Source organism: Otolemur garnettii, unplaced genomic scaffold (assembly GCF_000181295.1).
Source record: "Otolemur garnettii isolate 467f Iridium unplaced genomic scaffold, OtoGar3 scaffold00048, whole genome shotgun sequence".
Lineage (NCBI taxonomy): Eukaryota > Metazoa > Chordata > Mammalia > Primates > Galagidae > Otolemur > Otolemur garnettii.
In genome coordinates this window covers 7783619-7798526 of record NW_003852443.1, presented here as the reverse complement: position 1 = coordinate 7798526, position 14908 = coordinate 7783619, and the positions used below count along the sequence as shown (strand labels likewise).

The following is a 14908-nucleotide window of genomic DNA, read 5'->3' as shown; positions in this document are numbered from 1 at the left end:
GCCCAATCGCCTTAAGATGATAAAAGTTCAGTTCCTTACCAATTACATTCACATCAATTTCCCCAGAAATTGCTTTAACACGATTTTCTAATTTCAGTGTATAAATGCCTTTGTCTGGACGTTCACTTGGAGAAATGACAAGTTCAGCATAGGCAGATAAGGTCTTCATTTTCACACGGTCTCCCGCTTCTAGTAACGTATCTCCAAAAGACCAGGTGGCAGTTGGCCTTGGATAGCCTGTACTTGGAACCAGGATCTTGATTGGATTTGGGACAATAACTTCCAGACCATCTTTAAATGCACTTAAATCCATTGTTGGTTCAACTACAAAGAAGAAAAATTGATAAGTTTTCAATACCATATTTAAGTCTTTGTTACCCCCTGGTAGCTCTATGCTATTCCCAGATCTAAAAATAAAATATCCACGTACCAGATGCATCATCAGCAGTGAGAGGACCAAGAATCTCAGATGGATCTGAAACACCAGCTTCATTTTCTGCAGATACTCTGTACAAATACTTATTTCCTTTTTCTAATCCAGTAACCTAGAATTACAAATTAATATTTGCAAAATACGTATACATTTAAATCTATGATCACACACTGAATATTTTTTTAAATCTCTCTCTCTCTCTCTCTCTCTCTCTTTTTTTTTTTTTTGTTAACCAGGCCTGGGTTTGTTAACCACCCCTGCAGGGTTGGCACTCTCACCACTGAGCAACAGGTGCCCAGACTCTTTTTTTTTTTTTCCAATGAAAATGCCATACCTTGTAAGTCAGTTTAGGTACAAGTTTCACGTTGCAACGAATCCAATTATCTTTTCCTTCTTCACATCGCTCAATTATATAGCCTAGGATTGGGCTTCCTCCATCTTTCAGAGGAGGTTCCCATGTCAGCTGAACTGATGACTGAGTCTGATCTGTGGAATTTAGATTCACCGGAGGACTCGGTCTCTCTGGAATGAAAGAGTTGGAGCATACCATTTAATTTAGTGATAATTTATTAAGATAGTGCTGGAATCAATTCTAGCATCCTCATTAAAATAATAGGTTTATTGAATTTATCAAATAAAAGTTAGGCACAGTCTGGATTTCTATAATTTTGTTCAAATTATTCTGATGTTCTACCATTTTATTAGCTTTTATTTAATTTGATTTACTTTACTTGAGAGTCCTAATTTCTGGATTTCATGCAGTAATTATTTCCTTGTTTTGATGAGCATACCAATTGGGTCAGCAACTTTGACGAAGGGTGTGGCTGCACTTGGTTTTCCAATTCCAATTCGGTTCTGGGCTCTGACCCGGAAACTGTACTCCTGTCCTTCCACCACATCCGTGACAGTTGCAGACAGGTCTTCAGCCCTGACAGTCATGGCAGTGTCCCACCTGATAGAAGTCTTGTCTCTTAATTCGATGATGTAGTTTGTGATCTCGGCACCTCCATCATACTCCGGTGGTTCCCATGTCAGTGAGACACCGAATCGGTTCACATCAGTGATGGTTACATTCAAAGGAGGGCCTGGAACATCTGGATTTCACCACAGAAGAAGAAAACAAGAGCTTTGGGTTATATTGGGGAGAAAAGCAAAAATAAGGAGTTTGCTATTCACTTAAAAACATCTTACCATATTTACTTCTTGCTTCTACAGGATTGTCAGTTTCAACTGGTTCACCGGTGCCAACTCTGTTTCTTGCACTCACGCGGAAAAGGTACTCCACTCCTCCTTTTTGTAGTCCAGTGACAGTAAACTCACAACTGTCTGCACGGTCAGTGGCCAGAACCCAGGTCTTTCTCTTGATGTCCCGTCTTTCCACAACGTAACCTATGATTTTGCTCCCACCATCAGTTAATGGTTCTTCCCAAGCGAGGCTCACTTCACCATCAAATGTTTCTGTTACTTCTAAGTTACGTACTGGCCCAGGAACATCTGAAATTCACATAGAAAATAATTTTTGGAATTTTATCATGCCTTTAAGTTGTGCTTTGCCAATTCAGTCTGAGTGATTCAAGGGCTTACCAATAACTTTTAAATTGATGAATCCTTCTGCTTTTCCATGTTTGTTCTGAAGCACAACTTTATACCTTCCTTTGTCTTCATTCTTGGCTTCTAATATTCTGAAAGAAGTTTGTTCAGCTGTCGTATCAACAGTTTTTGAAGACAAAGGTTCATTTTCTTTAAACCATTCAGCTTCTGCTTTGGGGTAGGCATCATAAGGCACCACCATTGTGAGAGGCTGGCCAACATCAACCACAAGGTCTTGATCACCTGTCTTGATTTTGGGTGCAGCTAGTGGGAAAAATAACATGTGATGCTTTTAAGTTTTGAATTAACTGTAGTCAAACTACATCCTATCTTCTTTACTTGGCATTTATTAGCAACTAATTATTGCATAGGCCTGGAGTTACATCATAGTGACTTTACAGCAGAGAGCATTAACTGGCTTAAATGTGGTATAGCTTTCTCCCCCCCCCCTTTTTTTTTGTTGTAAATTATCAGAGTTTGGAGAATAGAGAGTTGAAGATGGTATGAAATCATAAAACATCAGTTCTTTGCCCCAAAATAACCCTGGGTAGTAAAAAAACATGTTTTAGGTTTTTTTTTTTAATGAAGTAGGCACTGCATACTTAGTTCAAGATCAACAAGACAAACTTTTTCTAATGTATAAGAGGTACACTAAGGGCTTTTTCATTATGATAGTCTATAAGGATGTCTTGGGTCAGGATGAGAACACACCTTAAAGTCATAGAGGATGGAAAGTAGAGAAGTATGGGGCTATCTTTAGGTATGGAAATACTCTCTGGGTGATGGGTTAGTTCCAGGAATTAATAAACAGCCACCATGTCCCAGGGATTGTCAAGGTCTTGAAGTGTGAGGATGAATTCTACCAGTTTCCCCTTACTCATGTCACTTACTTTGTAGTGAGAGAAATTAGAATAGTTAACATATGGGCAGGAAATTAAAGATTCTCACAAGGATTTTGTTACTAAATAACTGTGAAATCTAAAATCTGTGTAACTGTGATATTAGGAGGATATTTTAAAAGAAAAGAAAAGAACTTACCTGCCAGTTCAAGTTTTGCTCTGGCTTCTTTGTCTTTGGCAATAAATCTGTATTCACCCTGGTCACGTGGCTTAATATCGCAAATCTGTAGTCTATGTATTTTTCCTTCACTCATCATCTGGTGTTTATCACCCTGGACAATAACCATGTTATTTCTTAGCCATTGAACTTCCACCTTATCTTTGTTGAGCTCGGCTAAAAAGACAACATCAGCACCGGGGGCTTCGAGAATATCTTGAGGAGGCCTAATGATCTCCACAGGAATTTCTGGAAAGCAAATGTGAAGTTTTGGTCAATAATTTTTAGAAAATCGGTCACTAATATGCACAAATTGAAACTGTCCTTTCACTGAATATGTACCTTCCACAAAAAGCCTAGCCCGGGACTTCCTGTCTTCGACTCCACAAGCGTATTCACACTCGTCATCCAGCCTGCAATCTTTTATAATGAGTCTGTGTGTGCTGCCATCTTTTTCAAATTTGTATCTAAAGAAAAGGTTGAATGATCAGTTAGCTTGGGTAAGGACCCCTGAATTGTTGAAAGTGGACGTAGAGCTACAGCAATAGAAAATGAGAAGCTCTTGCTTACTTTTTGCCTTCTTTGATTTCTCTCCCATTTCTGTACCATTTTACATTTGCTTTCTCTCTGGACAGTTGGCAGGAGAAGACAGCATCATCGAACTCCGTGACCGTCTGGTCTTCCAAGTGTTCCACAAACTCTGTAGGGGCTTCGATGATGAGAAGCTCAGCAGCAGATTTATCTTGTCCAGCAGTGACGACGTATTCGCCTTCGTCTGGGAAGCCACAGTCTTTAATGATTAGGGAGTGCTTATACTTATCGACTCTGTAGGATACGCGGTTGTCAAGAGGCACTTCTTCTCCATTTCTGGTCCACTTTAGTGTTGCATTGAGACGGTTCACCTTGCACCAGAATGTGACAGATTTCTTCTCCATTGTCTCGATATCTTTAAGAGGTTCGATAATCCTAAGGTCTTCCTCTGTTGAAAAGGAGAAGAATAATGTAGATTGTAATTATTTTCACTCTAGAAACTGATGAACAAAGCCTCTAATGCCATACAAATTATTTACCTTCTACTATTAGATTGGCTGCACTTTTGACATTTTCACCTCTGTGGTTGGTCAGAGATACATTATAGTTGGCTTGGTCGTCTAATTGTGCATTTCTGATTCTGAGGGTGTAGACCAGGTCTTTTTGGAGAATGATGTATTTTGAACTGTCAAATATGGCTTCTTCATTTCTGAACCATTTGGCTTTGGCACCTTCTGTATTGACTTCACAGTTGAAGACAACTTCTTGCTGTTCCTTCACCCGGGTGTCCTTTAGAGGAACTACGATTCTGAGTTTTTCTGAAAGCAACCAACAAGATTTCATGGTATGAAGAAAGACCAAAGCGATAAACACAAATACAAGTAAATCCCAAAAAGCAAGAACAAACTTACCGATTACTGTCAAGTGAGCTGCTGCTCTGGCGGCCCCAACCATGACGACATAAGTGCCCATATCCTGCAAGGTGGCATCTTTCACAACTAGGATCCTCTTTTTACCATCTGCAATAACGTCATATTTATCTCCAGACTCAAGTGTTTGATCATCCCTCTTCCATTGGACTGGAAAGCTTTCCTTTGATATGGAGCAGACAAATTCAGCCTTTTCTCCTTCAAGTATTTCAAGGTTTTGAGGCTTTGAGATAAATTCAGCAGCAAGTTCTAGAAAGAAAAAGTTGCAAGGTATTGGAAATTTAGGCATAGGTACCTTAAATCTAACAAGTATGAATTGTTAAAAATAAAATGTCATTCACTGTAATTTTCATACCATGGACTTTGACTTTGCCATCAGTTCGTGAACTTGGCAGTCGACAGTTATAGCTGCCGGCATCCTCAAGGTGAGCGTTCTGAATGATCAGGATTCTCTTCCGCCCATCCGTCAGTATTTCATATCTTCCTGTTTCAATGATCTCTTCATCTCCTTTGTACCAGATCACATCTGCTCCAGGCTTGGAGACTTCACAAACCAGTTTTATAGTGTCTGTTTCACTAACTTCAATGTTGGCAAGATTTTTAGTAAAGACAGCTTCTTCTTCTGCAAGAAGAAGTGAAGAAAAAAAAAACCAAGCATTGAATTAAACTGGAAAGTTTTGGGGTTTTTTTCCCAACACATACACTTCTGCCAAGGATGACTGCACTCTTACCCAGGACTGTCAGCATGCCAGAAGTCCTTGCCGTCCTTACTTCACAGGAATACTCTGCTTCGTCATCCAGTAGACATTTGTTGATGACAAGAATACGCACTGCTCCCTTGGATATGATGTCATATTTTTTGCCCTTTTTAATTTCAGCACCATCTTTAAACCACTGAACCTGTATTCAAGGTAAATATAGTATTTCTTTATAAACCTGCTTGTTTTTCCTTCACACAAGTGTCCCTAAGAGGAACTATGATCCTGAGTTTTTTTGAAAGCAACCAGCAAGACTTCTTAGTATAAGAACTATGATGGTAGATGCAAATGTAAGTAAACCCAAAAAGTGAGAATAATCTTACCAATTATTATTAAGTGAGCTTCTAGGATACCATTAACAATGATTAAAAACAATGGGAGCATATAAAACTCCTTTGATGTGTGACTGAGACAGAAACTTGAAGGAACTTGCAAATGGTAGTTAATGGTAACAAGAAGTACTTAGCTGAGACCAATATAATCATTAATATTTAACTAATTCTGATCTAAGAAAATAGCAAATAGCAATTTCATATGATTCAAACTAGTAATAGCTAAGTCTCCAGATTGTGAGTCCAGTGCTTTTTAAGTAATTATAAATGAATAACATTAAACAGAGAACAATTAAGTCGAGTACATGTTTTATACGAAAATAATTTTTTTTTTCTTTTTTTTGAGACAGAGCCTCAAGCTGTCCCCCTGGGTAGAGTGCCGTGGCATTACAGCTCACAGCAACCTCCAACTCCTGGGCTCAAGCGAGTCTCCTGCCTCCGCCTCCCAAGTAGCTGGGGCCACAGGCGCCTGCCACAATGCCCGGCTATTTTTTGGTTGCAGCCGTCATTGTTGTTTGGCGGGTCCAGGCTGGGGATTCGAACCCGCCACCTTAGGTGTACGTGGCTGGCGCCTTAGCCGGTTGAGTTATAGGCGCCGAGCCACTAAAATAATTTTTAAAAGTAAAATGGTGATCAGAGGAAAATTTGACTAACTTCTTTTTTTCTCCCATTTTTGCTAGACCATAATTAAACATCAAGTCATTTAGACAGCAGGTATATGATCACAAACCTTAGCGTTTTCTCGGGAAATTTCACACTCAAACCGAGCCATTTCTTTTTCTTTAACTTGAAGATCTGTGAGTGGTCTTAAGAATTCCACATGAGGAGCTATAAGGAAACGTCAATAAAATTCAAAATGAGGTTTCTGGAAATGTACTCTGACATGACTATGGTATACATTAAGAAAAGTGAGTCTTTTGGAGGACCTTTTAATCTTAATAGTGACAATTTACTTTGAAATCACTCAGAGATACCATTCAAATATGATGCTTTACTTTTCATATAATTCTGTATTTTACATAAAATTGTGTGGCATACTATATGTCCAGCTAATAGCGTGCGCACACACACACAATACAGTATATATATTAGAGGGCCATCTTGGTCCTCCAAAATAATAGTTGGAAGAAAAATCTTTATTGATTACTGTGTCAGGGTTGAAAGATACTGTCAAAGGAGACACCAGTAGCAAAGAAACATCTTATTTCAGGCAGCCACGTAGTCTTTTAGAAACTAGCAAAATTCATTGATGATACAGCTTGAAGCACTGTGATCAGCCTTGTGAATGGCTCAGAGGCATGAGTGAGGAACTGAAATCACGCACATTTAGCATTTTTTAAAAAAAATCAGCTTCAAAGACGTCACAAGTAAGTCAGGCATAAAATCTATTAGTGCAACAAAGCAATGTGTCTTGCATGGGAGGGCAATTTGGTTTTTTACATTTTATTTATCTCCAGAATTAATTCTGCTGACGTATAGGATTGTGGAGCTGCCCCTTGCTTTTCCTTCTTTCAGAGCTCCTTGTGAGTCCTTCCCAAGATGACCTTTCTCGATCAACAAGATTCTGGCTAAAAGACTTGAAGATAACTAATTGCAGTTGCGCCTTCTTGGAGTGGAGGTACATGACAAGGGGAGGAAGGAGGCCCAAGAAGCTACTCTGGCATAAGCGAAAACAGGGCAACCACGTGGTGGGAAGAATAACACAGTACAAAATGCATGAAGTCAAGCCTACTAGCTGTTGACTGATGGGAAGCGAGTAAACCAAACAAACAAGTATTGCACAAAAATCTGCACCGAAAAATGTCATCACTGGACAAAGGAATGAATGAAACAAATGAGCAAGCATGTGGCATTTTGAAAAAAGATATTTTTCACCAAAGGAAGAAGTAATGCTAAAAGCCATTAGAGCTCTCTCCATCCAAAGAATCTGGGACTCAAAGACTCTAGGCCTCAATCCTTCTTCTTATCCGTTCTTATTCTCAGAGGGTGACTTATATTCAAGGCTTTGTTGTATGACAGCCAACCTCTCATCTGCTCCTATTCAAACTGAAGTTTCATGCTCGTTTTCTAGTTGTTCCCCAGACCTGAAGATTCATTTTCCTTCCACATGGAAATAACTTTTCACTTTTTGGAAATCAGGGCTCCCTACTTATCTTTTATATTCATTTTTTCCTCGTATTCATGCAGTAGGCTTACGCATTCACGTAGGCAAAGAGAGCATCTGCTCACAACTCAGTGAGAGAGCAGAAGCATAGCGAAAAGTGATCCATCTGTCCTTCAGCAGAGCAGAGGGAGCATAAAGCTTTTCTTTTTTTCTTTAAAGTCATAAAGAATCAGGTTAGGTCAGCGTCAATCTAAATACTGCCAAGAAATGCAGTTAGGCCAAGAAGAACATGCAAAAAAGTGTTTGTTTTGTTATCCAAGAGTTTAAAACCCAAAGTCCTATGTAAGAATACTTACGCACAACATTCAGGTTACAGGAAGTCTTAAAATCCTTAGCATCACAAGTGTATGTTTTAATATCCTCTGGGGTACAGTCATGTATAATAAGTTTTCTGACCCTGCCATCAGCAATAATTTCATACTTCTTGCTTTTGAGGATCTGAGTTCCATTTTTGAACCATTTCACCTTGGCATTTTCTCTGGAGACTTCACACTCCAGTACTGCAGTGGCTCCCTCTTCGACCGTCTGGTCCTCAAGGGGCTTAGTGAATTCAACTGGGGGTTCTGAAAGAATCAGACTCATTAGCCACGGTACTTCTCCTTTCCTTCTTCAAGACTTTCTGTACCTCCTCAACTTTCCTCTGGCATCTCCCGGGCTTCTTTCTATTCTAAGATTCATTTGTAAGTTTTGATTCCACTCAGACATTTTCCTCTAATAATGATGTTTTATCATTATTTGCACAGACAGAGGAAAATTGTATCTAAAACCCATGAAACACCAACGAAATAATAGTCAACTCCTAGTCAGTAAAGTGATGGATACTTAGTTTGATAATGATTCTTCTTCCAGCTGGTTTTTGAACATCTGGGATGTGCAATAAAAATAACCGGGACAGAAGGAGGAAGTAAAAGCTACACTAGTCAATTCTGACTCAGTACTTTTCAAAATAATCTGTGAAGTAGGATAAAATGAAGTAAAAAATAAAATTAGACTTTTGAATATTTAGCTGACATTAATGATCATCATACTCATTGTATAAAGATAAATGAGAGTTGGCATGATTCACAAGTCTCTGCATTATACATGTATTTCAAAGGAAGCCCTCCCATTACCTTTCACAAAGAGGTTGGCTTGAGTTTTGAAATCTTTGGCTGTTAGTTGGACTTCCCCAGCATCTTCTAACTTTACATCTCTCAGGGTAAGCGTATGAACTTTTCCTTCCGAACGTGTGACCACCTAGTTGTTTTGTAAAAAAAAAAGGGGGGGGGCATTTAAGAATACAGGAAACAGTAATCCAGTCTATAGGAGCATTTCATTCATTTAGGTAAACAGCTTGAAGTAGAGCTGTCCAAATTGTTTTATAATCATGTGTATAGCATATGATTATTTAAAAAGTTTTAACCAATAGTGGAATTTTCAAGAAAACTTTAGGTTTTCATAGTTACCTTTACATAGTTACAAGGAGGCCTTTTACACTGAGATTGTCTAGGCCAATTTCTGTTTATACCTGTGGTCTTTTTTGCTATACATGCACGCGCACACACACACACACACGCACAAAACATGTGCCTGGATTCTGCTCCTGGGTATGTATATATTTTGTTTTCCTAATTTGAAAAAGCAAAATCATGAAAGGGAAAAAAATATCATAAGCTGAATGTAAACCTTACGTTTTAAACACAAGGTGTTTGCCATGTAACAATGAGCTACAACTGTTTGTGCAGCAGGAATCCTCACGACCCTGACAAGAGTACAGCCACCCTGGTAGGATAGCTAGCAAGAGAAAGCAGGTCAGAGATCAAACCACTTGACCACAGCAACCCCTTCCCCACACCCCTGGAATGTCTCAAGGCCAGTGTTTCTGGGAAACACTAGAGCGCATAATCTCCTACCCTGGTCCTGGCTGACACTAGAGAAAAGACCCTGGTGCCAGATTCACACCTTTGCAGAAGGGAGTAATTCTAAAATGGGTCCCTGACACAGCATCATTCACTCTGCAGAAAAAGATGACACCTCTCACCTGCATTCCAACTACATCGAGAAAAGCCTTCTTGAGACTATGTGAAAATGAGCTGACTCTTGGTCAGACACCACCCTGCTCCTTCTAATAAAGCCTTTCCTAAATCCCTGGACTGGCCTCCTCTCCTTGCAGACCCTCACCCAGACCCTACTCCTAAATCTCTCACTCTTTTTCCCATTTATGTTAGCAGTTAAGTTTATTTTCCAAACCAGATAAACCTATGTGAAAATAATTCTTTCTTCATTTTGTTCAAAACTGCAAAGATGTTACCTTTTCTTCTCTTTTCCTATGTTTGAGTAAGTATTGGGGGGGGGGGAGGCTACAGAAGAGGTGCTGGTAAAGATAAGAGAATTGAGAGTTCTTCTAGTTCTATGATCTAAAATGTGTAAGAATCTATACCCTGCTATCCAGATTTATTTCTGCACGTTTTGAGTTAAAAATCATGTAAAAGTTTTTACGGCTGGAACTATTTCTTATGCTGGTGCGAAGGAAAGAATCACAAATAAGGTTTCATTTTAATTAAGGTTTTCCTTAATTAAGAGCTGGGCATGGTTATTCATACGATTACCCTAAAAATTGAGATTGGCCAAGGAAAAACAACAGATAGGAAGGTAATGAAGATGTGTCCTAGGAACAAAGTTACGAATTCAAATCTATGGTACTTAAATGAGAAAAATTTCATTTTTTAATGACTTTTTTTTTTATTGAATGGTAACTATGTACATTAATGCACTTCTGGGGTACAGTGTGGGGTTTTCACATGCAATCCGAAATACTTCCATCAAACTGGTCAACACAGCCTTCATGTCATTTTCTCAATTATTGTTTTAAAATGTTCACATTCTACTCTTAGAAAGAATTTTAATGACATTTTAATATAAATTTTGGACTGTGATTTTTGGCTATTTTGAAAAGTATCTCAATTTCTAATTCACTACAGATATATCTTATCTACTAACATATTGCTTTTTAATCTGAATTCCTCAGGGTTACTACAGAATGTTCTCTGTTACCAAGCACATCTCTCAGAGCACAGTGGTTCTCAGCAAATAACCTGTATCAATCTACTTTGACTATATTAAAAGAAAATAAGAAGGAAAAAGTAACTGCCACCTTATAAAAACAAACCAATGAAATGAATGCTGAAGATTTTCTGGTGGATTCTGTAAGGATACTATTAGAGATTATCCTTTTAAAATACTAATAATGGAAGCTCATTAAGACTGTGACTAAACCACTGAAGTTTAAATCCAAGTTTATCAAAGGCATTTAAGATCTAGCAGCCCTTTCTAAAAGTGACAGCTTAAAACACAAAACAAAAGATAAAAGAAAGAAAAAAAAGGCAAACCACTCATTTCTAAAATTTTCTCTTCACCTTTCCTATTCTTATAACTGTTTTATTTGGTTGGGGTTGTAATTTTGGGGGCTAAAAATTTGCAAAAAGTGAAGATTAAAGGCCCAAATTGACACGAGCAAGTTTATTCTGATAGACTGTAAAATGCAATAAAAGCAAAGCCTGTAAAATGTAAGAAAATGATTTTATTACTTCACAAGGTTCTATTTAAGTTCTTTTTGAGAAAGAGACATTTAAGCAATGTAGAAGCAAGCTCATAAAAGGCTGAAGTATGTTGGGTGGCTAAAGGATTAAAATTCCTATGCCAAGAGAGACACAAGAGGCCCTATAAAAGTATAGTAAACTGATCCTTTTTAACTCCAGAAAAATTTTTTAGCAACAGTTAGAGCTAAATTAGATTTCAGCTAGAAATAAAATTTAACAGTTAGATTTCTTTTCTTTCTTTCTTTTTTTCTGAATAAAAGAAATGTGAGTAACATTTTTGAGTAGTCTGCACTTTCAATAAAATAGTATGGCTTCTGCATTAAAACTAAGATTGATCTTCCAATAAAAAGCTCTTAATTTGGCCAAAAGATATTTAGAAGCTAAAGAATAACATCATTTGTCCTTAAGTATGCAAATTATGAATTTATAGAACTAGAAAGAATTGTGAAAAGTAGCCCAACTCTCTGCTTTTATGTATTTATTTTATTATTCTTTTCAGAGATGTGCTCTTGCTTTGTCACCCTGGCTGAAGTACAGTGACACGATCATAGCTCACAGTAGCCTGGAACTCCTGGGCACAAGTGGTCCTCTCACCTCAGCCTCCCAGGTAGCTGGGACCACAGGTATAAGCCACTGCATCAGGCTAACTGCTTTTAGACATGAAGTTAATCAAACCACACTTAATAGGAAAAGAATTCGTAAAATAAAGGTAGAGATGCCCTCATCACCTAGTTTAAAACTTAGAAGACCTCACTGAAAGGAAGGCTTTCTGATATGCAACTTAATTTTCAAGCTACAATTTGACTATACTGCTGATTTTCCTAGTTAGTAAAAAAAAGATGAAAAAGTTCTCCTTATTATTTGTGTAACAGGCAGACCTTATCTATCAGAGGACTGTTAATGAATTAATCCCTTTTGTAGAATACTAGTTTTATGATTGGTTTTAAGGCAGTTGCTTAAAGGCGTTGCTTTGGCTCTTTGTTAAATGAATCTTTCAAAAATGATATTCCTTTATATTATCAAAGTTTGATTCATGTTGCGGTCTTGATACCACACTCTATATTATTTCTGAAATATTAGGGGAAAATGCCATAGAGCACATGTACTGTCCTTTGCTTTGCTTCCACCCCATGCTGGATGTATTTTATATATTTTATTTCAAGAATTCAAAATCAAGATAATGTAAACACGTCCATAGTGGACAAAATATATAGGTCAATTTAGGCAAATTGCACTTTGGCCTATTTGAATAATCCTTTATTTCACTTACTGCTAACATCTTGGGCATAGAGAACGCTAGTGAAAGCTGACACTGGGAGCTGGCTATTTACCAAAAGTTCTTGAAATATATCCATTCATACATGTGGAGGACCACAGCCACCCTTCTTTCTTGTCAGTACCATCAGTTGCACTTTAAATAGTCCATTTGCATTCCAGAATTTGCACAGCTCAAAGCACTTGAAGGTTAAAAATAGCTTTGGAGAAATGCTTAAAGAGCAAATCTGCCGAGAAGTTATCTCAACTACTTGATCAACTGCCTGAAATGGAATTTCAGTCTTCTCCTCTTAATCCCCTTATATGTGGAACACTAGACAATAGGGAATTAACCTTCAAACTTAACCTGCACCATTGTTGCAGAACATCCAATCAGAAAGCCTTTTGATCTTTCCTGTCTTCTGGTTAAACGAATTATCAATGATAGCTAAAGAGTGTTCGTCTTTTCTTCAAAACACAAAAACTTGATCATACTTTAAATTTGTATTTCTATGTCAATAAAAACATCAGGTTAAGCACAAGAAAAATTTGAAAAGTCTGCTTTACGGTTTCAGCAGAAATCAGGTTAGAGGAGGCAGGAAAAAGGCAAACGTGATGGAAGGGACGTTAGAAAGTGCAGAGAAAAAGGAACGCAGAAGTGAAAGCTGAAGATCCCCAGAGGAAAGGGAGCAGTAACACGAGGCACTCATTTGCCTGCTTCTTACCGTATCACTGGGCTCTAGTTTCTTCCCTTTGAGATACCATTCCACTGGGATATCCTCGTAAGACAGCTCGCAGTCGAAAGTGGCTGTTTCCCCTGCAGTCACGGTGACATCCTTTAGGGGCCTCAGAAGACCAATTACTCGTGCTTTTCGGGAGGAAAGAAACAGCTTCGTATTACTCATTTTGTAATTCCAAAAGAATAAATGCAGACTCAGGTATGAATCTCCACGGTTGCTTTCTTCAGGAAGGAAAGAGCCACAGGACTGGCTCCTATTGTAACTCTCGTGTGAGCATGGCCTTGTGGTGCTGCGATGGGGAGAGCTGGTGACTGGGGAGTGGGTATTTGTAGGGCCCTTTGGTTTGGATGTACAAGGTCAGCAAGAATCTGCGCTGCATCTGTCTCTCTGCCAGGCGTCAAGTTCCCCTTGCTACATAAGGTATGTGACTTCCAAAATAACTAAGACTCTGATTGGGAGAGGACAAGGGGCCCTCAATCTCAGAGGCTGTCCATATCCATCAAACAATTTGCACCTTCCAAAAATGTTCACCCAAAGCTCCCGCCTCCCTTCTTGAGTCTGAAATGTCCACACAGCAAAGTTTTCTTTATGGTGCTACAGTGTTCAGCCACTTTAGCAGTTCTGAGTTAGATCCTTACTATATGTATGTCTACTTTCAATGAAAAAATTCCAGATGAGGAAAATCTGACTTGCTAAATTTTCTTTTGTTCAAATGGCAAGGTCAAGTGAATATAAGAAAGCCAGTTTTTGAACTTTAAAAAAAGTTTTCTAATCAAATAATTCCAATTAACTTTGCTCACATTCATTTTTCTGCAAAAGGGTTTCTTTAGTTTTTGGCAAAAATCCATAATACTTACGCTTAACTCGGAGGTGGGCACTAGATTTAACGTTGGCAGCTTGGAAATCTACCCCACCCGTCTGGTCCAGGCGGCAGTTGTGCAAAATGAGGAAATGCACTTTGCCTTCTTCCTTAATCTCACAATCCTGTAGCAAAAAACAGCAAAAGTTTCATAGGAAATCATTTTTCTTGAAGTTTTTATTTTGCCCTAAGGATAGAACCTACAAATAAATGCTGAGGAAATTTTGCATCAACTTTCTTTTGTGAAATCAGGCACTCTTAGAAAAGCAGCATTCACTTTAACTGTATATAATTCTGAACAAACTAGCAGTAACACAGAATCCCTACAAGCTCATTCCCACTCTGCTGGATCAAAAATAACACGGCGTGCCTGTGTGAACCCCTTTACAGCCCATGCCCCTCATTGGCTTAGGGTCTGGCAGAGAACCTGCTCTCTTGTTTTAAACGCCCTGTGCCCACTCTGACTTCCACCTGCTCTTTTCTGTTTCACACAGCTTCTTTAGATGTTGACAAGTTCAGAAATAGCCTTACAGGTGTTTGGAGCAGGGCCTCTCCCTTCAGTTTCCAGTTGGCATGGATATCTTCTTCAGAGATTTCTGTTTCAAAGCGGGCTGTCTCCGTTTCTATCACCTCCACGCTGTGCAGCGGCCGGACCAGTTTAATTTCCCGATCTGGAACAATGAA

General features: G+C 38.6%; 1 protein-coding gene across 3 annotated transcripts in view; it reads right to left on the bottom strand.

Moving 5' to 3' along the window:
- Nucleotides 1–14908, bottom strand: part of TTN (titin) — a 276966-nt gene that overhangs the window by 92956 nt on the left and 169102 nt on the right. For all 3 annotated transcript variants that reach the window (XM_023514176.1, XM_023514175.1, XM_023514177.1), the window contains 19 exons: nucleotides 14756–14895; nucleotides 14223–14349; nucleotides 13351–13493; nucleotides 8906–9029; nucleotides 8090–8356; nucleotides 6360–6457; nucleotides 5271–5439; nucleotides 4895–5161; nucleotides 4522–4788; nucleotides 4150–4428; nucleotides 3650–4058; nucleotides 3422–3546; nucleotides 3062–3328; nucleotides 2018–2287; nucleotides 1625–1927; nucleotides 1225–1527; nucleotides 768–955; nucleotides 431–545; nucleotides 40–324 (listed from right to left, as the gene is read on the bottom strand). In XM_023514176.1, coding sequence (XP_023369944.1) covers nucleotides 40–324; nucleotides 431–545; nucleotides 768–955; nucleotides 1225–1527; nucleotides 1625–1927; nucleotides 2018–2287; nucleotides 3062–3328; nucleotides 3422–3546; nucleotides 3650–4058; nucleotides 4150–4428; nucleotides 4522–4788; nucleotides 4895–5161; nucleotides 5271–5439; nucleotides 6360–6457; nucleotides 8090–8356; nucleotides 8906–9029; nucleotides 13351–13493; nucleotides 14223–14349; nucleotides 14756–14895 — 4146 coding nt within the window. The remainder of the gene's footprint in view (nucleotides 1–39; nucleotides 325–430; nucleotides 546–767; nucleotides 956–1224; nucleotides 1528–1624; nucleotides 1928–2017; nucleotides 2288–3061; nucleotides 3329–3421; nucleotides 3547–3649; nucleotides 4059–4149; nucleotides 4429–4521; nucleotides 4789–4894; nucleotides 5162–5270; nucleotides 5440–6359; nucleotides 6458–8089; nucleotides 8357–8905; nucleotides 9030–13350; nucleotides 13494–14222; nucleotides 14350–14755; nucleotides 14896–14908) is intronic.